General features: G+C 40.4%; 1 protein-coding gene across 1 annotated transcript in view; it reads right to left on the bottom strand.

Moving 5' to 3' along the window:
• Nucleotides 1–27,784, bottom strand: part of galnt9 (polypeptide N-acetylgalactosaminyltransferase 9) — an 80,130-nt gene that overhangs the window by 5,323 nt on the left and 47,023 nt on the right. Inside the window, exons 6-8 of the mRNA XM_044027041.1 lie at nucleotides 23,804–23,921; nucleotides 3,045–3,230; nucleotides 1,052–1,189 (exon numbers count right to left, since the gene is read on the bottom strand). Of these exons, the coding sequence (XP_043882976.1) occupies nucleotides 1,052–1,189; nucleotides 3,045–3,230; nucleotides 23,804–23,921 (442 nt within the window). The remainder of the gene's footprint in view (nucleotides 1–1,051; nucleotides 1,190–3,044; nucleotides 3,231–23,803; nucleotides 23,922–27,784) is intronic.

Below are 27,784 nucleotides of genomic sequence, written 5' to 3'. Positions count from 1 at the left end.
GCGTTGGTTTTGTGTGTGTGTGTGTGTGGGGTAATAACACTGGGATATATAAAGCCACACCAACATTCAGCCCAAATACACTGAGGTTTCACCCTGCCCAAGTTACATCCTGTAGTTTAACTCTAATTTGCTTCAACTCGGCAATTGAAGGTTCTATCCCCTAAATACAAGTCTGTACCTAGAGATAAACTAAAGAAGCATTCCTCATTTTATTCCTGTGTGCATGTTTCACTGCCTCCTGTCCCGTTCATAAAGAAAAGCCTTCTATCGTCTCAGAGTAACGGTTAGACCTTAAATGTCTTATATTATGATTAATATTATAAGGCAGTGACCAGTCTCAGTTCTGTCTCTTCCGTTCCTCCAGGCCTCCAGATGGAGGTGTGCACTGAGCGTGAGCTCCAGCTCTGTGGGATTTCAATGCTTATGGCTTCATTTCCAGGTTGTGACACATCTGTCATGTGTTGCTGTCAGCGGGAGGTTCCACATGGCTGGCCTGGTCAGCACTGACGTTCACTGACGGATGAGACTCACTTCTACTCTGGTAACGTTCACCCAGTTTGTCAGCAGATTGGAAATAGTTGCAGATTTAGCCCGCTAAACAGGTGGATAACACGCGGTTGTTTATTTATTTGTTTATGTGTTTTATGTTTTCAATTGTTCAAAGAAAAAGAGAAAAAAAGACCAAAAAAAAGAAAAGAGTCTGTCATAATCCTTTACATTATCTTCTCCCACTGTTCCACGACCAAAGCCAAGCACCGAAACAAATGAGATGGGAAAGAAAACTAACAAGTGTTTATAATTAAAACTCACTTTGAGGATGCTGTGTGGTGACGCTGCGTTGTTAAAACAATAAAAAAACTTACTTCCTTGTCAAGTTACAGACACAATGCACAATTCATAAATTAAAAGGGTTTCACTAATGGTAAACAGTATCACGTTAAGACATCTTCTCTCCATTGTAGCTCTGTAAGTGAATTGTAGACGAGAACATAAGCCAAATTAACACACAAAGGTATTTCAAGGGATCCTGTAAAGCAGCCGTCTTTCTCACCTCGCCGTATGTAATAGTGTTGTTATAGATCCGCATCTCCGGGTAGACGTGATCAAGGTACCAGCGGAAACTCCGACACTGCAGCTTCTTCCTCAAGGCCAAGCGCTCCGAGACGTCCCCGAAATCAACTCCTGGGTTCTGTTAGCAAACAAAGACAAAGTAAAAAACCCTTAACCAGTGGGAGTTTTACTTGAGAGCCAACAGGGATGCATATAGCTGCAGGAGAATTGGAAAACACACCAGCTTTGAGGTACTTAACCCTGAGAACACAAAGCATTTTGGCTGCTTTTTTTCCCCATTACTAGGTTTAAACATACAGTTTATACAGAGGCCATAAGAATGTGCAGTATATGGAGTGTCTTATATCATTTTCTTCAGCACAACCTAGACAATCTGATAAAAAATTTATATATTTTTTCACCAACTATATGAACACACCTGAGCAAAAAGTACTCGAAATGTTTAGTTTAAAGTTCGCTTGGCTCGTTTTCATGAACCAAAATGATAGAAAAAAAAACCCAAAACACCTACTTTGTGACTTCTGCACAATTATTGCTAATTTATAGCACTACTAAAAAAAAATGGATATAAAATGAATCATAACTTTGACTCAACGATAGCCTGAATATGTGACCTATAAACACACACCTGCAGGATGTCCATATAAGGAGTTGTGTATTATTCCCACGGCTTTTTCACCATGGGTGCACCTGCAGCATGGATCTGTGCCACGTGAGCACCAAGGGTTAAAGGATAGAAGAGAGATGATTGGTGCTGAGGTAATTCTAATTATGAGCCCTCACAGTCCTGTATGGTGGTGGCTTCCCAGATTGTTTTGAAGGAATGAAGTAATTATTATCTATATATATATATATATATATATATATATATATATATATATATATATATATATATATATATACACACACACACACACACTCACACACACAAAGTGACAGAGAGAAAGAGATGTAAGTTCACAAGCAAAGCTTTGTAATCAGTTTTTCCTCTCTATTGGAATTTGAAGCCAGCTGTCGAACTTGCTGTTATTGTCTATTTAAAAGACATTTTTGGGACGGTGGTGTTGGTGTGTGTGTGTGTGTGTTGGGATTTTAATTTCACTGAGATGCTGTTTAGAACTGGATGCGGGGCCCAGACGCTGTGGAGCGCCATGAAGTCTTCGCTCACCGACGTAATCGTTGGCTCTGCGGGGAACTTCAATAACAAGAATCTGTGATTGTGTGTATGAGCAGATTGGGGATGGGGGGTAGATGGAATAATCGTTGCGTTAGATCTTTGCACTGTACACAAAATAACTCTCCACTGTCAGACAGCTGGGGCAATAATGGGCCGCGCTGCTGTGTTTGTAATTACACCAGAGAAGGGATGTGGTCCGACTGGCTAGTTTGTCAAACACACACACACACACACTGGTTTCAGCCTTTCCCCAGTTGGCATCTCCGACTTGCACTTCCTGTAGAACATTCATTAAATGAGGTGTGACAACATGGCAACATCATTTTGGTGAGAATCTCTGTGTGTTCTTTTGGACGTTTGCTGTCTCTCATGACGTCCTTCTCTGACAGTCAATCATTCCCCTTGGCTGAAGAGGCAATTAGGATTCAACATTAAACTCTTAATTAACAAAAGTAGCTCTTTATTATTTTGCAACTCATCTCAAAAGACCCTTGAAAGCAATTAAGCTCAACTGATGTGTACAGAATTAAACTAATTAGACACAAGACTCCTCTCCTTCACTTGATGTACCTCTCTTATCTGTTGGGAGTGAGACGGCACCGCTTCCTCACTTTGCCTTTGCTCTGCTGCCGGTACGAAGGTCAAGTGAGATGAAATCGGAATTCTCAATTTCTATTGACCAGCATCTGTGCAGTACTGAGCTACGTGTCTGAATGAGAATGGAGCAGGGAAGAGACGGGGGGGTCAAAGAGAGCTCAGGGCATAACCTGAAAACTGAAGGCTGAAAAAAACTTACATTCATGGGGATATTCCAGGCCATGTAGACGTGGGATTTGTATTCATCCATCCACACCTCAGCAGCACGCAGGGCATTACGCTTAGCGTAATAATCTATGTCGTTGTTGTAGGGCTTCTTGGTGCGTTCGATGTGGGCCACTCTGGCACAGGGAAGGACTTCCATACTTCCTCCACACTGCCACACCTAGAGAGCAGGGAAATTCAATCAAATGTCAACTAGTTGACAGATAAATGAATGCTAGAAGAATTGATGGTTCATTTCCAATGTCTCATTTTGAAGGTGGAACACGCTATGGAATGTTATGGCAGATGGTGAACCCAAAAACAACACAGATAATTCAATGCAAATTATTAGTGATAATAGTTTCACAGGTTAATAGTGTTGGTCTAGGTAAGAGGTTGAAGCTTCGTCTGAGCACTGTGTCCAGAGAACGGCGCCGAGGGAGCGTCAAGAGGGAAATGAAGTCCTGGAGGTGAGTTTCAAAGCTTGGTGCAGAGATGACGCAGGACAGTGGACAGTTTGGGAATGTGCAACCAGACTCTACGCCCTGGCAGAGTGTTGAAGGGAGAACCAGATATTTGTAGGCAGAGCTTAATGAGGATGCATGGCAGCTGGTGACCTGACTCCTGCACACCTGACTCTACTTCTGTAATCACACTCAGAAGGAAGGAGGAAGGAGAGAGAGAGACTTCAAGTCAGGAGCAGAGGCCCTGACCTGTCTTTTCATGTTTGCCTGAGGCGTTCACTATTCCTTATTTAATGCTCACTTGTGCAATGGGCTTTGAGTTGGCCTCATCTTCTATAGGCCCACCAAGTTGTTAATGAGGGCCCTTAGCATCCTGTTGATGCATCATACAGCTCTAAGCATTTTTAGTATCCAGATGTGAGGCACTGACTCATGCCGTGCACCGGTTGGTGTTCCTGGTCTCACAGTCCTTTGGGACTGCCCCGTGAACCAGAAGTTAATGCTGGTGTTACTGCCAATTCCTTTCTGGGCTCTGCTCATGTGAACCATGTGCCACTCATCCTAGCGGCAATGACGCCTGATAGGAGCTTCCGTGTTGTGCTAAGGCAGGTGAGAGGAGTCCGTGTTCCTCCAGGATTTCAACTTTGTTACGATCATATCTCTTGGTTCAGCTGCCCTCGTGCCGATGGCTGCCCCTCGCTGACGCATCTTTGTACCACTAATGAGCCACAGTGTACCTCACCAATCTCTAATTGCGATAGTATGTTCCTCTTGGGACATGAGAACTTTGAGTTAGCAGTTGTTTCTTCCCATTTTCTTTGATCTGTGAGAAGATGCTGGATTACCCGCTGAGAACCCAACATGCACGGGGAGAACAGGGCCCTCGGTTTAACCGGGTTCTGAACCAGTGACTGTTTTGCTGTGGGGCAGCAATGCTAGCCACTGCACCACCCCTTTTCTTACTCTTTAAATCGGAATCGTATGGTTCTTAATCCCTTACAGTTTACAATTACGAGATATTTGGACCCAGATACCATCCTATTGGTACCTGGACCCTTTTCCATAAACCAATGGAAACTGCCATGTGTTGATAATGTTTTTGTGTTTTGTATCAACTTTTCTAATCTATAGAGGTCCGGGATACACAGACCAGTTACATGTTACAACAGCCAATCATATCTGATAAGTTCAGCATGCAAAATCACCAGCTCTTTTACCCAAACTTCTCCTTTCAGCTAGTCTTTCCTTGACATGGCTCCTGACTCCATGCTACAAAGTAGGTTGTTACAGTTCATTGTTTTGTGCTGAGGCAAGCGAGTGTGATAAATTGCTCTGTAAACCGATGAACCATAAATAAAAAGACCTCAGAGAATTGCCTATGACAACCAGAAATCTCTAACGATATTGTGCTGTGTGTGTATGGCATAAGGGATGATATATAAAGCCAAGGACTGAATATATGTCATCTTGAGAAGCACGGCACATTGACTGATTGTCAGCTGAGGGACGGTGTGACACCCAACAAATATACTCAAATAAAACAAAATGGCAGGCAGTCACTTGGCACTAAAACTGTTCTTTCTCAGACTTCAGCAAGACATTTGTATTTTAAAATTGTGGGGGGGAAAAACTGCTAATCTGTTGTGGGAGAAAGTGGCCCAGCAGTTAGACACTTGTGCACTGCCATCAGAATGCCACGCAGCATATGGTAATGCTCTTCCAGACATACAAACTGCAGAGCCTCCACCACCCACAGTCTCGTAATGATGATCACCACAGTGCGTAACAGATGTTCCGATCCATTACATTTTCACTGAACCAAAACTGGCAACCCCCTGCATGGTGTTAAAAGACAAGGCTGCTTTAAATCTGTTTTCTCTATCGTGGCAGAGGCGGGGTGAAGACTATTTGAAGTTGACCATGTTTAGAAAACCAGTTTCTGATTTAAGGCGCGTTCACAAGAGAGTGGTGTGTACAAGCTTTGAAACGATCCTCCTGTAGTTTTGTTCTCTTCGTCTGATATGAACACATTTTGAACACATTTTGAACATATGGATCTCCTCCTCCATTTTTGTAGTTATGTAATAACTATCCAAAAACAGCATGGATCTTTTTCTGTCTCGTTTGTGACATATTCTGTGTCCTTTATTCATCTGCATGTTAAACAAGCAATGGCAGAACTTTGATTGAAATGCTCTGAATATTAATAGGGAATTTGTTGCTGGAAAAAAGTATCAAGCTTTGTGGGATGATAAATTTAAAAAACGTACAAAATAAAAAACTGGTCATGTCCTGATTCATTGCTTTCTGACTCTCAACTACTCAATTCAATTTTATTTGTATAGCGCCAATTCATAACATACATTATCTCAAGGTACTTAACATGGTAAGGTTAAGGTAAGATGCTAACAAAACAGTTAAGGTAAGGTAATTTTAATTTCTATAGCATATTTAAAAACAACTTCAGTCACTGTTGCCTCACGAGAAGGCTACCAGCTTGAATCCCAACACTCCAATAGATTAGTAGACAATGAGATTGAAAGATTAAACTCTAACAATGAGAAGACAATAAAAACATTACTTTATAACTTGTGAACTTCCTGGTGCAGGGAGGCATATGTGGGATTGCCCTGCCTAAAATTAGACGACTGTGCCCATGATGATTGTAATGAAGGAACAGGGAAACACTGTTTATGTGTGCTGAATCATTTTTGGATCCCAATGAGCTCTGCACCACACACAAACAGTGGATACACACACGGTACCCCATTATATATCTAATCTCATAACTAATAACTAATAACTAAGTCTTTACACAATAACAGTGGAAACATAACTTGGTTTCAATTCAGTTTTGCTATGTGCTGTGTGTGTCAGGCTAAAGCCCAGCATTTGGTGAGAAAAGCCAAATGAAATCACTCGTGTACGCTGCATAAAGCCGTGGTCCTGTGGGCAGACGAGACGGGCTGAATCAGCACACCTTGGGCTATGTAGCCAAGTGTGGATTATTCATGGAAGGAGACACGATCCACTGTTGAGTCCAATTTATCATAATTGCAGAAGCTGCATATTTCTCTAATGCTCACAGGTCTTTAATTGAACGGCAGTAAAGGCACTTGAGGGATCTGTTTTCCTGAAACACCGTGATGTCTCTTCTGTGTCAGAGGTGGAGTAGCGTGGGATAAGGCTTTGGTCAAGCTCCACATTACGTACTTAGGACCGAGTCGTGTTTCCAGAGTAAAATGGTACGACAGAACAACGTCACTCTCCTGTGACCGGTGTTTCTGAGAAGTCTGACCCAGGGCTTTGCCATTCCAAACTGGACCCAACCGTACCATGACGGAAACACAGCATAAAAGGCAGATCATGTCTTATCCGGACCTATGAGCCATTGACGATTTTGAAGAAGCATTTGCATTTTAAATGGCATAACCTTTACAGATCAAGGAGATCAGGGAATGTAGAAGGATTGCGTGTGCTGTAAATAACCACATAACCACACTCAGCCAATCATATCAGTGAATTAGGGCCATAGTGGATGTCTGCATCGCTGAAACATTTCATTGTCAGCATGAGAATAGAGCTCTTGTCTATTTTTTGACCAAAAACCACTTGCGTTTCCCATCAATACAAACAGAGAAAATGATCTTTCATCACAGTTTTGACATCGAAATCTTTCGCATACGCCACAAACACAACGCGAGTAACAGTAAGAGCACTCTACTGTTTCACTTCCCTGAATCCAGTCATTTCTTTCAATGAGGCTTTTATCGTTAAATATTTCAGGAAAAACAGATGCACACAGCGTCATGAAGATCCTGGCAGTCGGTTGAGTACAGAGGAGTATTTAAAAGTATATTATGGCATTATCCAAGACAAACCGCGCAGCACACACACTCCAGGGAGAGAAGGGGAGGGAGGGGGGGAAAGCAGGTAAAGAAGATTTTACCAGCATTGTTGCTGAATGTGCTTTTCCTCAAGAGTGACCGTGGTTGGGGCACTTATGAAGGTGTAAGTGCAGCGCTAACAGTAATTCTTTAGCTCAGATTTCAACACCTTTATAATGCAGCTATTCTTTAGTTTCTTCATTCAGGTTCTTGATTAAAATCTATGGTGCGTGTGTGTACTTGTATTCGTTACCCGTTATCATTAAGTTAAGGGCTAAGGTTTGAACTGTGGTTAGTTTAAGGTGAGGGTTAGGCATTAAGTGGTTATGATCAAGGTCAGGAATGAGGCTGTCCAAATGAATGGAGGTCAATACACATCCTTAAAAGGATAACTGAGGGAACCTGTGTGTGTGTGTGTGTGCATTAGTGTGTTAAGTGCCTTTGGATATCTGCACACAGCACAGCTCATGGATAATTGAAAATGTGAACGTGTGTAATTGAAGTTAGCAGTTTGCCCGGGCACTAAAAGCAAATTGAAGATCAATATTTTCTAAAACCACCATTTCCAGAAGGTCAGGAAACATAGTGGCTGAATAAGCTTTGTGCGAAACAGGCTGCAGTTTCTTTTACATCAGGCTTCGTGCCGCGTCGCTAAACAAAAGCGACACATTTTATTTCTCATTTCTGACTGATTGCTTTAGTTTCTACTGCAGGTGTTGACTGTGATCCAGATATTTTTCAGGGCAGAGAAAAGAGACATATAGTTAGAGTGGTAAAGTGCTGTTAAAAGATAGCATGGCTGATTGAACCGAGCTCCTGTGGCTTCTTTCATACATTCTAAGTTTGGCTGTTTGGTTTTTTTACCTGTGGGAGCAGAGCACAACAATCTCTCAGTCTGAAAGCAAACCGCATGTGTTCATCTCAGGCCGTTTACCTCGTATGCCACAATCTGGCCAGCGTAGTGTGACTGATTATGTGCTTTTGTGCAATGTGCAAGTGAGCATGCCAGAGACAAAAACATCAGGAAGTCCTACTTTATCTGCAAAGCAAGCCGTACTTTATCTGCCACAAGTTGACATTCTGTGTGCAGTTCGCTCAGACACCACTTCCAAATTTAGAATAGAATAGAATAGCATGTCTTTGAATTTAAACATTTAAAACAGCTCTCTCAGAGATACTTCCATCGCTCACACAAACAAAATAAATAATATAAAAACTACAACTTAGTGCATAAGATATTAAAAGTCAAGGGCTATTTCAATGGAAGCAGTGGGATAGCGGGCTGAGAATCTAGTTCTTGGACAGCAGAGGGACAGAAGTTGTTCCTCAGTTCCATGGTGCATCACTTCAGGGTAGCAATTTAAAGACGGAATGGAAAGAGTGAGTATTGTCACTAATAATCCTGCAGGCCTTGCTGTGACAGCATGACCTGTAGATGTCTTTCAGGGGGAGTCAATGATATGAATGACCCTCTGGAGAGCTGCCCTCTCTGCCTTCAAACTATTTCCAAACCATGCCAGGATGGAGTAAGTCAGACTGGCAGAGATGTGGGTTTTTTCCTCAGTATCATGACAATTTATTTAGGTCAAACCTTTGTTTTAGGCTGTGCCTTTAAATATCTGAGGGTTATGGCAACACAATGAAATCTGAAGACCAAACAAGACACATTAAATATGTTCTATTTTCTATCATGAAGAGGCGACACTTAACACGGAGCACTCTGATGGAGTGGTGATGTAATTGCTGATTCACTTTAATTGTGTACATGTTAGTTAATTGCAGGTGGACCGTTTTGCGTGGGCAGCTCCACGGGGGAAACAGACAAACATTAGCCATAAAAAGACATAAAAGCTATTAACAGCAGTAAACAGGTTTCCATGAATAAGGCAACGCAATACAACCAATGAACTGGGAAAATGCACTTTGTAGACTCTACATGAAAAAAGATTTTATGGTGAGCCTTTAAACGGGAGATCTTTGTTACTCATGACACAATTAAACAAAAAAATAAAAATAAAATAAAACATCATCCATCATTATTGTTACCAATATAATTAGAATTTAAAATGCCTCACTAACTGTTGTTTAACATCACTTCCGACTGATTCTCAATAGATGTTAAGATTTAAATTTTAGATTTACATCAGCAAGCGGCAATGGTACAAATCAAATGACATTCTTGGGCATGTTTTCCTGATTGTCACCAAGCTCTGCAAAAACCTGGTAAAACCTAACCCTGACACATGTTTTTAAATCAGGTATGCTGGGTCTACGGAACATCTAAAACATGTAAAGCAGTGGTGGTCTCCAGGACCAGGATTGAGAAACTCTGCTGCACACAAAATCCCTTGTATTCTCGGGAAAGTCAGCTTGTTTCAAATGCAAAACCTGTGACACAGGACATCATGCAGATTTGGAAGGCAGCCATCCCCAGACGTTGCTGTATCCACTTGAGATAATGAGCTGTGTGAGCATGGTTCCATTAGAGACTTGTACATGTCCATGTTTTTAATTGAAATGCTCTCCTCTCTGCAATTTCTACACCCGAGGGACGTCGCTCTGCCGGATAATATCCCCAAAAGTCTAACACATTTCAAAGACATTACAGTAAATGCTGATTATGGGTACAGGCAGGGCAGGCTAACCATCATGCATGTTTATGTCCTCTCTTACCCTTTTTAAGTTTATGGCAAGAAAGACTATTTGTGCTGAAGATCCTCTGCTGGCAAAACCGTCATTAAACAGAGACAAAAGAGGGTGGAAGTGATGTTGCAATGGCTGCCTTTGTCATAGCAGAAGCCATTAGATTTTAGTTTCAAATAAAATCCTCATTCTAAGACATTTTCCTGTGGTAAAGCAACATGACTCTCCTCCACGTTGGTATATGAAGACTTAAAATGTGCAACACTTCATCTATGACTGGTTATTGACCTCCATCAGCGAAAGCGGAACGTTGACAGGTTTCTGTCGTGTGCCCAACGTGGCCTTTAATTAACAAGAATAATAAATAGGCATTTTACAAAAAGCTAAGACAGGCTAATTAGGAAGGAGCATCAGTAAGTCGACATCTTTGCTTCACGCGAGTGTTAAATCACATATGCATGTACTGTAAATGCTTATTTTAAACAGTGTGTGTTGGAGGAGCATGGTGGACTCATCATGCGTTAATTGGCAGAGCTTAACCCCAAACTCTTCATTAAGGCGTTGGCTATTGGACTGATGTGCTGCAGCTTGTATGCATTTCTAATATGTACCATTAGATAGTAGCTTTTCTTGTTTAAGATAATGATACAGGAATTCTACACTGTGTCGTGTTTATTGGGTTTGATTCAAGTGAAAGCTTTATTATTGTTTCCCTCAAAAAAAACACCACACATTAGTAAAAGAGCATCAGCACCTTCTCAAAACAACAAAAAACTTTTTTAATCCATTTAGCTGATCCAATTTTATTATTGTGGTTATATTTTTGTATTCATTATTTTTATTGACACTTGTTTTTAATCCTTGCACTTGGTTTTGTAATCCTTTTAATTTGTGTGATTGTTTTTAATGCAATGCACTTTGTGCTTATATACTGTAATTAAAATTGTACTTTACTTCCAAGAACATCGATACATAATGTACAAAGTAAATCTAAAAATACTCCACATAGTGGCTTAAGGTTATTGCTCAGTAACTGCACTCGTAGCAGGTGTGTATAGAGTTCATCTCGCAGTGAAAAGAACTGAAGAAAGGGCTGAGTTTCATCTTTTAGGCTGTTGTTGGATGTCTTTCAGTGTGGATAGTAGTGTAGATATTTTCAGTTATTCAGTCTACACTAAGCTAAACATGCTGCTTGTGCGTCCATGTATTTACAGTACAGACTCTATTTATTTGAAGCCGTATTATACAACATTTATATGAACAGCTGTCGTTTACATTCAAACCATTATTAAATGCATTCACACAATGTCGATGGAGCCCATTAGCGGCACATTAGCGCCACACAACTCTCTGCGGAAGTGATTAAATTCATATCAAGATAAATTAAAAGCATGTTCAATGAGGTGGCTGCTCCCCCGCACTGCTGCTTCATACACATGCACGCTCTCTCAGATCGCTTCAGACACCGTCCACAGTGAGGTCAAAGATACAGATCACTCAATTTCAGGACTGAAAGACCCATGTCAAGTTTTGTGCCAACATCCACCAGACTCACATCCTACACCATGACGTCTTTCTTTGGCCCCATTTAATACTTTTAACAGATAAAGCACTCTGTGGAAATGGTATTTTGTATTTTCTATGCTGGGGTGACGGTATGAAGTATGCTTATGTAATGTAGTATGTAGTAGTATGTTGATGTGGACACTAAAAATGTGCTATATCAAAGCAGTTATTTTGAAGTATAATAAGTATAATAAAATCAAATATTTATTTAGAGAAGTTTTAGTCCAAGATTTAGTTTGGCTATACATTTTATTTGTGATTAAGTCAATGTATGTATGTACTTGAGGTGGGGCTATGCTCAGATTCAATCAATAATTAATCGATTACATATTTATCTATTCTATGACAAAATATTCTCCAACAAATCTCTTCTCAGGACTAGGAACAGAGAAAATCCAAATCCACCCTGCACAATGGCTTAATTTGTCAAATACCTTTTACATCAGCACTTATTGATACTACATTGTTTAAAAAAAATTCCTACCTTTTACAAAAATTCATTGAATTGAATTGAATCAGTCAGGTCTGATAGTATTGCTTGACAGAGCCTGTTTTCAGATGAAGGACACAGAGTAGACATAATGTTACATGGTTTCTGCTCATGAAGACCAAACCGAGGCAGAGTAATAACAAGTATAAACAATAAAGTGAATTAATGCACAAACACACACTTGAGTTTCCATCAAACGACTTACTGCAAACGTGTGCATTTAAAACACAGTGGCTATATTTTATCCATTCGATTAAACTTGCCATGTTCCTCTCTCCACGTTTTCCCTGACACTCAAGTCCTGCATGATGATGGGTGAGGATTCAAAGTGTTTGGGATCTGAAGACTCCCACCGCCATGGAGAGACTGGATATGTGCGCTCTCCGTGGCCCATCACTTAATTTTATGTCTTGCCCCTGCCTCATACATCCTCAGAATGGAAGATGCTGATGGAGAGATAGACAGACATGCAGAGGGCCTTCTCAGTGTGCTTGTCAAAAGTTAATTCCATCCACTTGCTGCCCTTCACCTTTGATATGTCTGCTGATTTGCTGGCGCGTGCTTGTACTATTCAAATAGTTGGGCCTTTTCAAGTTTTCAACCATTGTCTGAGACATTCAGCAGATGCAATGATTGAAAAGATTAATAATACTAAGATGATGAATATGTTTGATCTGGAGATTGTGCTTGCTACTGTGTTTCCTGCCCACAAACAGAGCTTTCGATGCTATCCTTAAAATGAATTTGTCTGTATCTGAAAAGATCTTAATTACCTTGTCAAATACTCTCCAACTGAGGTGGGAGTATCTGCAGTCACTCGAAACCTTGAAGAAGTTTATGATTCGCAAGAATAATGGGCACGCTGACGTGGTCTAATTACTTCAACTCTCTCAGATATATGGACACACAAGCACTCGCGTAATCTTTCCACACCCACTTCAGGCGGCATATGTTACATGTCATCATTAAACAGTGTATATAAACAGATGTGCACTTTCGAAAAACACACATCTGTTGAGGAATAAAATTCAGATATAGCCTTGATCAACAGGACCCGCGGTAACACCTCGCGTTGCATTATATATGAAGAGAACGCACTGATGCATAAATGCAGACTATGGACGTGTTTTATCATGTGAGCTGATTGGATGTGAATTGCAGAACAATAATGAGTATGTGCATATGTTGGCAGTAAATCCTAAATCTTCAATACCTCAGTCTTGCACACAGAATATCCACAGCTGCTTCTCCCCTCCCTGAGACAGATGCAGGCGGGAATATACAGTAATGAACCATGGAGTAAGTAAACCTGAGTCCATTAAGTCCTATCCGATTGATTCAGGCACTAAATAATGCAGGCGTTTGAGAAGACAAATGCCCAATAGCCAGTGCTATTGTTGCCTTTGCTTTGCTTTAGTGATGGAGAGAAGATGGCTCCACTAATGTTATAGCCTGACAGTGCTGTGAGAGGATGAATAAGTCATGTACCAGGGATGGGTGGAGCACACAGAGGTAAGCTGTTAAGGCTACCTACCCAACTCTCACTTGAACAAACTCAGTTTAGAAAGAAAACAACAGTGAGAATGATCAAAACACCTCTAAAGTACTGCAGCTCTGTAAGAGACAGAATCCAATAAGTGATAGTGTATTGTGCTGTTGTTTGGTTATGCACATGGTCCGTACACTGCTACAGCATTCCTCATTGTGGCATTTAGTCGATAATTCTCCCTCTTTATCTGTTTCCATTTACTACAGTGTAACGTGAAAGCGCCTATGAGAGCTCCTCTGAGTGCTAAGATTCGTCCTCGTCTTCAGAATGAGTCAGGTTGTTGGAGAGGACTCGCATATGGTGAGCAACCCAATGTCCAATGCTGCTTGATGGACATGGGCATGCTGCTGATTTCAAAGCTGGCAGAATGGCTGGTGTCCACAGATGGCCGGGGCTTAATGCTGCCTCATAATGACGTTTCTGTCCTTCTTTTCAAGGTGAACTGCTGTCACTGTAGGAGGAGGGAAGGAGGAAGAGGAGGTGTCCGGGGCACTGCTTGGTCACATGTCAGAAATGGTTGTATGTTTCAAAAACCTTGAGGTATCTCACTGTTCTTGAATGTTAAAAATGTCGGACAGACCCCGTACCGGTCCTCCGCTAATGATGGACTCTGCATTACTGTCATGTTACTGCATTCTTTCACAGAATTAACCACAAAGCACATTGTTCTTCCGTATGAACAGATAAACTGACAATTTTAGAGGTATGGATGGTTCATTACTGAATCAAAGTGAAAAATGCTTCCAAACCTGAAATATCACATTTGATACGTTTGACATTTGACTACAATAGCTGTCCTAATAAATGTTCTGGTGGAAAAATCATAGTAATGGGAACGATGTTGTAAATACTGTATCTACATCTACACACAGACTCAGTGAAATTGAGGTTGTACGTGTCTCATTTTTTGGCTTTTTTGGGGGGAATCCTGGTCCATCGCCCCTGTGTCGTCTGAATTTAAATGTTAGCATGTAGTGTTGTTGTTTAATTTTGTTTGTCTGGGTACTAAAGGTAGACCAAATAACTGGCTGGGCCGGTGTATGAATTTAAAAAATAAAATAAACATATATACAGTATATTATCAAAGTCATGTTGGGACAGTACTTTTGAATCAGTTATTGGCTATCAAAAATGAATAACAATACTACAATTGATATTAAATGAAAAACAATTAATATTAAAGTTCCTTGGGGTAACCAATTCACAGACTCAGTCGCCATAATTTAGCTAGCTTAATAATTGATAAACCACAATGCGACATCAATAGCTCCACATGTGTTTCTGAGCATGTTAAGATCAACCTTTTCAAGTCATATTACCCTGCTCTTTATTCCACTCCCTCCTCCTATGCCTGTCCCAGTGGCTTAACATAGTAACAATGGGCCCTTGTACACGTGAGTTCCTAATAACACACACACACACACACACACGTGACCAAAATAACTACACAACTGCACTCCAACTTGATAAACAGACTAGCAATCGTATATTAATAGGAAGTGATGAGACTGATGCAAGCCGCAATAATAATAATAAAAAAACTGATCCGATAAACCGTATCAAATGATGATTTTACTGCAGAGAACAGCTTTATTTTTGCCATATATACTGTATATATAGGTCATACACACAGAATCAACTCGCTTTAACAACACGCTCTGCTGCGACTGTAACATGTCACACACGGCACGGCAGCCCACCGCCATAATCCATAAACTCTGAGAAAAAAATGGCGCTCGGGTATTTAACCCACCGCCTGGACCAGCTCTTGCAGCATAGGGTCACAACTTTCCAGGAGCTCGTTAATTGAAAGTTTCCACTGTTTCCTGTGTCCCTGAAAGGATACTGTAGGTTGCCAGTAAGTAGCCAGTGTTAGTGTCACATTCACTCCCATGTGCTCTAGCATTTGTCTCCGAAAGGGTTAGCTGGAGTTTCCACTGTTCAAACACCACCCTGGCTGCAACGTGTAACTGAGAGGACTCACGGAGTTCAATTTTGATTGACAGGTGCCCCCAATCTCTCACTCACTGTGCACCCATGCATTCTTATAGAGGGGTGGAACACAGCATAAATTATAAATCCCAGGCCTGTCTCTCCCCACGGCCCCCCAGCTGCACAGACACAGCCTATAGTTAACAAACAACATCCCATTTGTGAGCGAAGGACAGCATCTGATGAAATCACCACCAACAGTGCAAGCCACTCTCCTAGACATTGCTCTTGGCTGGAAAATGCGAGTTGATTTTGATCAGAATCTCCGATCAGAGTTTCAAATTAGAACTAATCTCAGGCCGGATCTAATCATGTGGTCACCATCAGAGCAGATCCTGCACGTCACGAGTTAACGGTACAATGGGAGGCTGCGGTAGGTGAAACTCATTAATGCAAACGTCTGAAACGCATAGACACAGTCACCAAGACGGAACAACGTGGCTGGCATACTCAGGTGCTGCCTGTAGACGCTGGGTGCAGAGGATTTAAAAACACCTCAAAAACTAGGCTCCTCAAGAGAACGGGTGTTCCAGGACAGGCATTCTGACAAGCTGTCAGGTCACTGTCAGAGGCTGAGGAAGGAAGGCAGCGGCAAATGACTCCCGATTAAATGGAAGGACTCCAACTGAGATGTCAGATTTGAAGGGTGAAAGCAGAGGATAAGGAACTAAGGAAGGAGGGTGCCCACCTGATGAACCCAATGAAGCGATTTACCCCCTACCCCACTTAACCCTTACTGACACCAGTGCCAATTCTTAGGGATTTTAACATCAAGTCCTATGAGCTCAACTGTATAACAGAGGGGTGTGGTCTCCGTCGAAGAAGCAACAATCACTAAAACTTTTCTGTTTGTTCTTTGATGAGCTGTTTTTACATTTAATATAAAATGTATTGAAAATACTGCATATAAATGCTTTGCAGAGACAGATCATTAATGCTGTTCAATAACTAAAATTGAGGTTTTTATTTATTTATTATTTGAACCACAAAAAAGCCAGAAAAAATGTGCTTTTGCCCATTTTTCCAGAATAACTGTCAATATCTGGCAGTTATTTACAGTTTACAGCCATGTTGCCAGTGTATTAGCAATTTAAAATGAATTTTATTTTAAAAAAAACCACTGTAGTTGTCCATGTACATGATTTTGTGTGCTAAATTTGAACAGTATAAAACATATTTAGCTCATGGAGGTATTTTTATCATTAACTAAACCCAGATCAGGCAACAAAATTATCTCCAAGTTATATAATGCCATACAATTAGCTAAACAGGAGAATACAGATTACATTAAAAAGAAATGGGAAAAAGAAGTAAATGTAACAATCACACAGGAGAGCTGGGAGAATATATGCCAGTTACAATGGGTCTCGACCGGGTCAAACACGTGGCGGGAGTTCTGCTGGAAAAACACCACAAGATTTTTTATTACACCTATTCAGAGAAGACATCAGGGTAAGGGGGACGCTTGTTGGAGACACTGTGGGTCGAATGGAGCTAATCATTTTCATATTTTTTGGGACTGTCAGGTAATAAGATCTTACTGGGTAGAGATCCACAAACATATTAAAATTGTATTTAATGTAAATATTCCGTTTAAATGTGAAACTATGTATTTGGGCGATCTGTTGTTGGAAACATGGAACAACAGAGACAAAAAATTGCTGGCTATACTGTTGGCAGCCAGTAAGAAATCCGTTACGAGGAAATGGTTAAAAGTAGAACCACCCACCATTGATGATTGGATTGAAATTGTCTATGGGATTTACATTATGGAGAAGATCACTTTTTCTCTCAAAGTTGAAAAAGACACATTTTATAAGATGTGGTCCAAATGGACTGAGTATGTGAAACCAATCAGATCTGATTTCATTTGACTGTATTTGTGCTTTGTGTGAAATTGACCTTTTTTTAAGTGATGTTTTGTTTCTTTGAGATGGTGCGCTCCCCAGTTTTGTTTTGTGAGTTTATTGTTCTCAACTAGATAAGTAATGGTCCGTAAAAGTAAATTCCAGAAGGGCAATATGGACAAAATCATCAGGATTTTCTGAATCCATCCTTTCCTTTGACCTTGAATGACTACAGCTGTATTTTTATTGTATGTGATGGAAACTTGCCTTTCTGAATAAAAAGATAATTTCAAAAAAAAAAAACATATTTAAAATTTGTTTGAGTTTTTGGCTTAGTGTCCAAAAACAGGCCAAAAAATGGAAACTTACTGTATGTTCAGGTGTTTTTTTTTCACTTTTCCCACTGATTTGCCGACTTCCTGCAACAGCACGAGTGAAATACCCATAATAACCAAACGTTGGCTTTGACGAGCAACTTCTCAGCTTTCAGAAACAGTTGGAATTTTTAGATAGCACAAACCGCCTACAGTAATGCAAATTACACTTGCGCAAACCTGACGTCTGTGATCCGCTCGGTGTTAAAGGGTTAATTGTTATCATTGAACAGTTATATTTATAATTATTTATAATTATTGCTAGTAGCTGCTACCATGAGTGACAGCCTCACATTCACAGGCATGAGCAGTCAGGTGCACGCATCATGACGGCATACATACCCTGAACTTTGCCGTAAACACACACGCTCATATCGCGCGGTGTTAATGTGATGATAATAGAATTGCATTGATATGTTTAACAAACTGAATCATCTCCAGTGTGTCCGCTCCCTTTGAATCTATTTGTATCTACACATGCAGACGGTTTGTGGCAGATGTTGTCAGAGCATCTAAAGAAACAGCACCTGTTATTGTTTTCCTGCATGAAAAAAAAGTTCTTATCGACTTGACTCCTCTGTCACCATCTGGAAAAAAAAGAAGAGTCTCTGAATTAAGAAGAGTGGGTGGTAAAATATGCTGTGTAATTGCTATGCTGTCTGCTTACGACTGGTAACTGACGAATCTTAGTCAAAAAAAAGGTTTTTGTAGAAAATGAACTGCAATATTTGACAGTGAATAAATGTTTATTGGTCACCAAATGACATGTTATGATTGATTTATATATGCATATTGTTGCCATGCGAGTTAGTTGGCTGTCGGCCACAGCTTGTGCTCAACAATCCAAATGAGTTTATTATCAATTTCTGTTTGCAGGGGGATAAACGGACAAATATCGCAGGATTTCTTTGATGCTGACTGAGAAAAACCTGATGAGTCATAGGCTGCTTTTGCAGTTGCATAACACATGATTTTTCTGTGATCTTTCAGCAATAGATTTGTTTGCCAAAAGACATCTGATCACACTCACTATCCTCTTCTTTGACAAGGGTTAAGGACAGAGAAAGTTTGTTAGACTTTGTTAAGCCTCTGATGGGCTGTCAATAATGGGATACACTAATAACTTTAGCTCTGGGCTACGCACATAAAATAGGTTTGAGACTGAGCAACATTTTTCAACTCAAGTGTGACACAAGCAATTTAAAGTGTCTTAACTGAGTTGAATTGCACCTTCTATAGCTTCTATCTTTGACTCGATCTGGTAACAACTACAATAACTAACTTTTTAGTTTCTGTATACATACAATTTAGTTAATCAGTTAATAATCAATGGTAAAAACAAATTCCAGCGGTTTCTGGAAGTAGCATTTCAAAGCCAGCGTTTGGTTATTATGGTAATTTTACTATCGCTGTTACATGAAGCCAGAGAATCAGCGTCTTTTTCACCAGAGAGGAGAGAGTTGGAAAACAAATGTTACTTTAAATATGGTTTTATTCTGTTCAAATTTCAAATTTAACGTGCAAAATCTGTTCATGTGCAACTACAGTGTCTTTTCTCAACAAATTGTTAAAACAGTATTTTAACATGCAGTAGATTGTAAATAACTGCCAGATATTGAAAGTTATTTTAGGAAGAATGGGCAAAAGCACTTTGCATTTTAATTACAGGACATTTTCTGGCCCTTTTATGGTTAAAATCAGCAAAAAAAAAAAAAAAACAGACCGACATTTTCAGGGTTAGGTGTTAAAGGGTTAATCCTAAAAGTAAGGAATCATGAATAAAATATGAGCAGTGACATGTTTTTAAAAGTGTCACTACATTGTAATAACCCTGCGTGGGACACAAACGGGACCAAGTGAAGTGTAATTATGTCCCACTCCTGTCTCGCTGCTGCACTGCTTGAATTTAATTAGCTCAATTCTCTTTGCTGCAGAGAGATGATGACCAGAAGCCCCAGGGCCCTTCCCAGGTGGTTAGTGAGACAGGACTTCAAAGAAACAATAAGTCATATTTCTTTTGGGTTCATTGCCTCTGAAGGGAGTTCCTATAGCGAGTGGAATAAATGTCAATAAGACAAGATGGCCACCCTCCGAGATCACGCTCCACTTTCTTGGACTGAGTGATTGAACTGGAAACAAGACAGCTTTCATATAGCAGCGGATGCCAAATCAAGCACATTGGCAGATTATGACTGGGATCAACTACCATCAAATTTTGGCTGGCAGAAATGTTTCTTACCCTGAATCAGTGCACCGTAGGGAAGGCTTGCCAAAACAAGCGCAAAACTTTAGTATTAAAGGCACAAATGTGTGTAGTCACTCTGTGTTATCTGTGTTTATCAACTGAAGGATATTAGGTTTTTTTATGGCTGTGGGGTTAGAATAAAATATTAAAAATCAGTTGCTGCAGAGTGCCAAGTTTTTTGATTTGTTAGCATTTTAACTTTTTTTTGAGTACATTCTGTACCAGGTCTGCAGTGGTACCCATACTGTTACTGGGGAATCAACAAAGCCGTCCACTCCGGCTCAGATAGAAGCTCTCATGGTTTTCCTCCACAGAATGGAAACCTTTTAACTCCAAACAGTGCTGCAAACTCCTCCGATTGCTGTCTAACAAAGCTACGCTTGCTTACTGACTGATGCAAGTTTTTCCTTTGGGGTTTGCTGCAGCTGGAACCATTCAGTGGTACAAACCTGCTGTCAGTACGTTTTCATGCACAGTTAAGTTGAGTTACGCTTGTAGCTCGACAACACTGTTGAATTGGACTACTGTCCTCGTCCTAGTATACAAGCACGAGGGGGGGAAATTGATTTATTGAATGAAGTGAGTCCACCTTTGCTTACATTTCGGCGTGTTACTATTAGGCAGTTTCCACTGTGTTAGCATGTCAAGTGCCATTCCAAGTCGCTGAAAATAGGAAATTATTTGAGCTGGCAGAGCATCAACTCATTTTCTGAACCAGTCCAAAAATGTACCCGTCAGGGTTTTGACATGTTTTTCTCACCACTGTCATCCGCTGTGCACTGGCTACTTCAGTTACTTCTGAAATAAACTAAAGCCCTGACTAAAAATCAACTAATTAAATAGTTATTGCAGTTCTAAAACAAATTATTAGGCTAAAACGTTGAAATATGCCAATTCTGATACGTTCATATACTCAAAACAGACATGGATGTCAGAGGAGGACTGACTGTATAGCCTAAAATGAAAAGCTCAACATTAAATAAACCCACTGGATGTTGAAGAATGTGAACTGTCTGTCATGGGTTGGGCTAATCCAAAATAGTGAAAACAAAGGGGGTTCTCTGAAGACACACTGATACCTGCTCTGAGAACACCCCTATTAGCAGATGGTACTTTCCTCCTGATGAAATTAACAATAGACTGTATGAAATTAACAATTACTTTAAAAAATCGACCCACCAGAATTTCAGTCGACCCAGAACATATCGATCAATAAATCAACTTACTGTCCCGGTTTCTTCCCTCTCTCTCCTCCCTCACTGACTTCTCTGTCCTATCTACTTATAGAGGGTGTCAGAATAAATCATTGACTTGAATACCTCTGCAGGTTCATTTCTTATTTTCCACTATAGCCGCGATGCGACGTACAAATGAGATCTGGTGGATTTCTTGTTAACTTACTGGAAAAATGAAACACCTGGAAAATGACAAACATATCAAGGCAAGTATAAATACTGAGCAAAACACGATATTTAATCACAGAGAGTCCCAGTGAAAATGTGCCCACTGCAAACTGTAAAAGAAAGGTAATGTCTTGGTCTCCTGAGAGGAGTGGGAGACACATTAAGAGGTAAACTCGTATTGATACGTCTGGCAGAACTCATCAGTTCTGTCTCTAACCATTTTTCTATATTTGCTAACCTTGTGGTAAGCGGAGTGTTCCTGCTCGGATAATGCACTCACAGTCATTACCGTCTCGCTATAAGCAGATGCAGTAAAAGTAACAACATTTCAAGCTCACACTCAATTCAGATGTCAAACTAAGGGCCCGTGTGTCATTTTATGCCTGCAGGTGATGTATCTACCCTTCACTCCATCACATTGGGAGCATCGTTTACATATCCATTGTCTCCGTCTGTGCACTTTTATTCCCTCTCTGTTCATTTCTTTTCATTTGCAAGCCCAGCCTTGTAAATTATTTCACACCTGAACAGGCAGCGAGGATATCTATGATTTATTTTTCCTTCCCTTGGTTTCATTCTGTGCTTCTGTGCTTTTTTTCTCCTCCTAGAAACAACACCACACACAGAGATATGTACCAGATAATCAGTCATGCACATCAGCGTCTACTTTCTGTGGATCCTGGCAGCCTTTTTAACCACAGAAAGAAATAGAAGCCACAGCTCTGTGAATCATGAATAATATGCCATAACCTTTCTGTGTGAACCCTGTCTTTCATCAGCCTCCTGTAGTCAGATGGTACAGGACAGCCTCAGCCGCTCTGGCTAATTGTTTAACATGTTCTTGTCAGTCAAGCTTATCCCAAATGGCAACTCCTTCGCCAGCAGTACAATGAGCTGCCTGAGCCACAGTAGCCTGAGAGGAGTAATTGTCATCCATTCACCAAAGGCCCATCTCCATTCCATTAGCAGCTGTGCAATATGAACAGTTGCAGCCGGTTGTTGACTGCAGACCCACTCAAGCTCGTACATGTTCTGAATAGCTCTTATTCTGAGGTATTTGTTTCATTTTCACACAGACAGCCAAACACAGAGAGAGGTAATTGCGTTTGTGTTCGCAGGCAGCGTCTCAGCGAGGCGGATTCTCCTCACTTCATCAATCAAAAAGATACAGTAAATATTCACGAGAGACAGCGGCGATGAGGACGGTTATGCTTTATCACGCATTTCGGTTCAATGGAGTTGTTGTAACTTCATTTAGCTGCCGTAGCCGGATTGATCTCCACTACAAACCCCCGTCTAACTCAGCTGCATGGCTTGTTAGATACATGGAGGCAACTCAACAGAATGAGAAAGCACCGTGTAACCTTGGGCGAGGCCATTGGCAGCTGAAACAAAATACAGACTGCTGATTTATCACTCTTTGTTAATAGCAAAACAATACTAAAACTAAAAGTGTCCTTTTTATCGTCAGCGAGAGACAGAAATAGGCAATTGGTTTAGGGAAAAACAATCTACGTGGTGTAATGGGGGCGTTGTGAAATGTTCATCAACAGCTACAAATGCTCTCTGGGTTTAATACAACACCGCAGCGATCTGTAAAATAAGATCAATTTCTCTGGCCTTTGTTCAAGTGCCTTTTCAAAGGCGACCGACACTCGAGATGAAGCCATTTTGAGATTGTGAAATGGAAGTAGGGACGTCATTAAATGAAGGAGCGGGATCTGTCAAGCATTTCTCATTCCAATAAGCCCAAGGAGTGCGTTTGGATTCAGAGCGGTTCCACTCGGCTGGAGAGAAACATTTTCTGAATTTAAACGCTAACCAGTTCTTCAGCAAGCCCTTCGCTCACATGAAGCGTTAAATTCAACTCAAAGCAGTAGCAAAAGAGATTTACACTTTCCATATAGAGGCTGTGGAGCCTTTGGGTTAGCAGAAGGTTTTACATTAAGGGGATTTTTTTTTTCCTTCCCCCACTACCATGTATGAAACTTAGCAAAGTTTAATCACAGCCTCTGTTTACGGCCTGGGTTTTGTCTCTTAAGCTGTATCCCTGTAGCTGGAAAACATTAGGCATTGAATATTACTCGCTTAAATATGGGATTTGTAAACATGGCCTCTCTAGTGTTCACCTACACACGACTCCCGAGCCTCGACTAAAAGCAGTTTCTTCCCCTGCTTATCACAGTGACTTTTAATTGTGTTTAAATAAATAATAACGATAAAAATAACCCTAATTAAATGTTCTTCTTCATCGTCTTTTATCAGCAGCATGGATAATAATCCGTGGTCCTTACCCGCATGCCCAGCTCGATGTTTTCACCTCCGTAGACCTCCATGCCGGGATCAAGGAGACCGATCTCGCCAAAGTATTCCCGGTCCACCACAAAGGAGCAGCCGATCATAGCCGGAGTTCTGGACGCGCAGAGGAACAACAGCGTTATATTACAATTCAGATACTAAACATATACACAAACACAGAGAATGCATTTCATCAGATAATTGAATCAGATAAAACCAGTCTACTGTAGATATACATCAAGGTTATGGTATAGTTTTGGATTTTCCATTAGTTTTAGTTTTTATTTAGTTCTGACTTTTTGTTTGTTTTTTAGAGAAGGTTTGTCTAAGTTTTAGTTTTATTTATTTTTGTCATACAGAGTATAATAACATAGAACATACTGTATAGTGTCATAAAAACCCAACAAAAGATGCCATTATGTTGCCATGCAGTTAGTGTGCCAGGTAATGAAATCAACATAACATAAATCATGAGACTAATAAACCTCTAGACTAGAGGTTGGATTCACTTAGATCACTGGTGTCAAACTCAAGGCCTGCGGGCCACATCTGGCCCGCCATGTACTTGTATTCGGCCCCTGCGAGATAATATTACCTTATGTCTATCCTGCTTTTTTGTTTCCATTGGTCCACTGATTTTGTACTACACTCATCATGTTAAATAAAAATAAATAAACAAACAAAAAGCTGACTTTGAAAGGGGGGGCGGGGTTTACATCTAGTAAAAACTATGGAGTGCAGTAAATTATTGGCTACGATGCATGTGACTACAGGCCTGGACGTGCTGTTCCACTGCAGAGGAAATCAAGCAAGATGGAAATGGATAAAGGAAAATAATTTGTTCTGAACTTTTTGTTCATCTGACCCTCGACTGGGACGCAATTTTTTATTTTGGACCCCCAAAATTGGACTAACCCTAACCCACAGCCTTATGTCCCACATTGTAAACAAAGACAAACTGTTTATTATGAATGAAAATGCTGTCTCAGATATGATTTTTTTAGCACATTTTCGCTACAATTTTAGTTTTATGTACATACGATTCGGTTTTTTTTAAACTGTAGTTTTTATTTTTATTTCAGTTAACCAAAATGTATTTATTTTTTTCAATTTTAGTTTCCTTTATATCGTTAGTTTTCATTAACTATGAAAACCTTGATATACATACATTACATACATTTTACACCAACAATTGAACCACCATGAATGGGAAAACTCAATCCCTGGAGTTAAAACAGCGGTGAATGCATAATGTCTCGTCTCTGTCAGTCACTTTTAAAATGGACTGCACAGTCTTACAGCGCAGGGTGTCCGTGCAGAAATCGAGGTGGAAATACAGAGAAACGTTGAGCTGCACTTTGTGTCAATGTGAACATTTTTACAGGGATGAATAATGAAAACAATCTGACTTTATCTTCAGCTCAGCTTAATTTAAAATGCAGCCGCTGTAATTGAGACAGAACTGTTCTTTATCCAAACACAATGACTGGAGAAATGGGGGGGGGACGTTGGATTCATTTCTCAATCTCCTGTTGCCATTTCAGGAGTTTCAGTAAAGCTATTAAGTAGCACATAACCACCCAATACCCTGCTAAGACAAATGCATATTTAACGGGGATCTATCTGTTAACTGACCCTCTATAATGATCCTTTTATTGACCAAGGATGCATGGACGTGGTATAGGATGCTGCACAGCTTGGCAAAACTGACATTGATGACAGGAGATTAATTAAATGACACAAACATTTCAGTGAGTGGCCCATGGGAAATAGACAAGAAGAAGGGAGAAGGGAGAGGAAAAAACATGCAGATTAACAGAACCTAACCTTTATCTGGTGAAGAAGTTCTCAATAAGTTCACGACTATGAGCTGGACTTTTATTTTTTCTATAATACTGATATTTAGATACTGTAGAAAACACTAAAACAAACAAAAAAATACAAAAGCATATAAAAATACCCATCCAGAATAGTGTTTTAGCACTCAGCAACAAAATACTTAAAAACCTCAAAAACAAGCAACAGCAATGGTTATTTATTTATCTATATATCTATTTATCTCTCCACCTTTAGTAAAAGAAATTGTCCCACTTTAGCTTCTGTACCCACCCCCCCACCCCCAGGGCTGCTTTTCAGTGCTATTATCTGTCAGGTCCTAAGTGCTTTGGGACAAAGGCTCTCAAAAGGCATTACATTCATACACAGTATTGAGCTCTTTTTGAGTGGCTTTATCCTTCTTTCTATAAGGACACACAAAAATAGAGGAGGTAAAAGTGTGTTTGCTACTCCAGTTTGAGTTCAGTTTTTTTGTGGGCGCTGCATTGTGAAAAAGTATGAGGCAACAAGAAAACACTGCCTGGACGATCAAAAAAAAAACCCGATTTCAAAATGAAATTGAAGCAGAGACTGTATGAAATCTTACAATTCGTAGTCTGCAGGCTGTGATTAATTACACTCAGGTTGTTTTCACACCTAATAATCTACGCTGGACCCGGTTCTTCTCGATTGGGGATTCTGTTCAATTTGGGGTTGTCAATTTCACACTTTTGCACTTTAGTGAAACGTATTCCCCTCCTGAGGTGGCGCTGCATTTAGAGTTACTGAAGCAGAAGACGAGACAACAATGAACAAGAAATCTGGCTCATCTGTTGGTTAATGCAGGACAACTTCTGTTTCCTCCAACATCAGCGCAAAACATGGATCAATCCATTTGGCTCAGCCACTTCTCCCGGGTGTCGTTCTATACACGCGTTTGCTTTGGTTGCGTTTACCCGCAATGCTCTGCGTTGTAGTCCCCTTCCTGCATTTGGTTCACTTGAAGCGAACGTTTGCCTGGACTTTCCAGGCAAACAAACTAGGGTTGGATTAAGAAGGAGCTGGTGTGAATGACTCTGATCCACATTGAAAACTATTTTATTTACCCGCACTTGCTCGCTTGCTTACATAAACCTCTTTTTGCCTGCCGTAGCATCAAACTGTCTTGTTTAAATGATCAGCTGATGTCAGGGGAAACTTTCACGTGGCATTTTTTGCACTGGCTGTGGAGATAAAAAGACAGACGCAGCACACGCTCAGCTTTCTTCTTGCCTGACAAGTGACCTATCTTTCTTGCCTCCAATATTTCTTAAAAAGCAGAGAAACAGACCATTTCTGTGCTGAAGTACAGACTCTGTGCCTCGAGTCGGATGCATGTGATGATGAAGCTTAAACCTCTGTCTGACCTCATTCATTATGGTGCAGTGCTTTTCGACGCAGGATCAATGATATAACGCCGCAAAAGTTATATCGTCATGGTGGTGGCTGTAACAGTTAGCTGAGTTATGTTTGGGTAATGTTTGGTGGGAGAAAAGTCAATTACACCATGAAGGAATGAAAAAGTAATTACCCACTGAAGCCAATTAACTGAGGCCAATTAGATTAATAATAGCAGCCAGATGTTCCTTCAGTTAAACGTTCTGCTTTAAGATTAAAGACGAAATAATAACGAGTCAATTCCCGACTTGCACTTGCAGCAGTGATCAATTACACACATTACGTATGCAAGGATACAGGAAGAAATCCGTTTCCTGAGCGTATTGGGCAACTGAGAGGGAAGCTGAAATGGCAAAGTTCAGACAGGAAGACGGGAAGCAACAAGGACAATTCCCACCATCTCTAAACTCCACCGGCTCATTTACATCCAATCATGACACAACATGGAATAACGCTCTCCCTGTGCCAATCACTGCTGTCAGGTTCAAAAAGTGTGCTGTTGTTCATGTAATGAAAAGGCTTTTTTGAAGGCTCTATGCTAGAATAGAATTTCATTCTCCAGTTGAAATGTATTTAAATACACAAGCAAATAATATCAGAAAAATAAAAAAAAGTATCCATATCCAGTATCCAGTCAACACGCTTATATTTAAATTGACTATAATCACAGATATGACCATATTTTCTTTTAGTATCTATCAGTAACCACTGATGACAAACAAATA

Source organism: Solea senegalensis, linkage group LG5, assembly GCF_019176455.1.
Source record: "Solea senegalensis isolate Sse05_10M linkage group LG5, IFAPA_SoseM_1, whole genome shotgun sequence".
Classification (NCBI taxonomy): Eukaryota; Metazoa; Chordata; class Actinopteri; order Pleuronectiformes; family Soleidae; genus Solea; species Solea senegalensis.
This window is presented reverse-complemented; position numbering and strand designations above follow the sequence as displayed.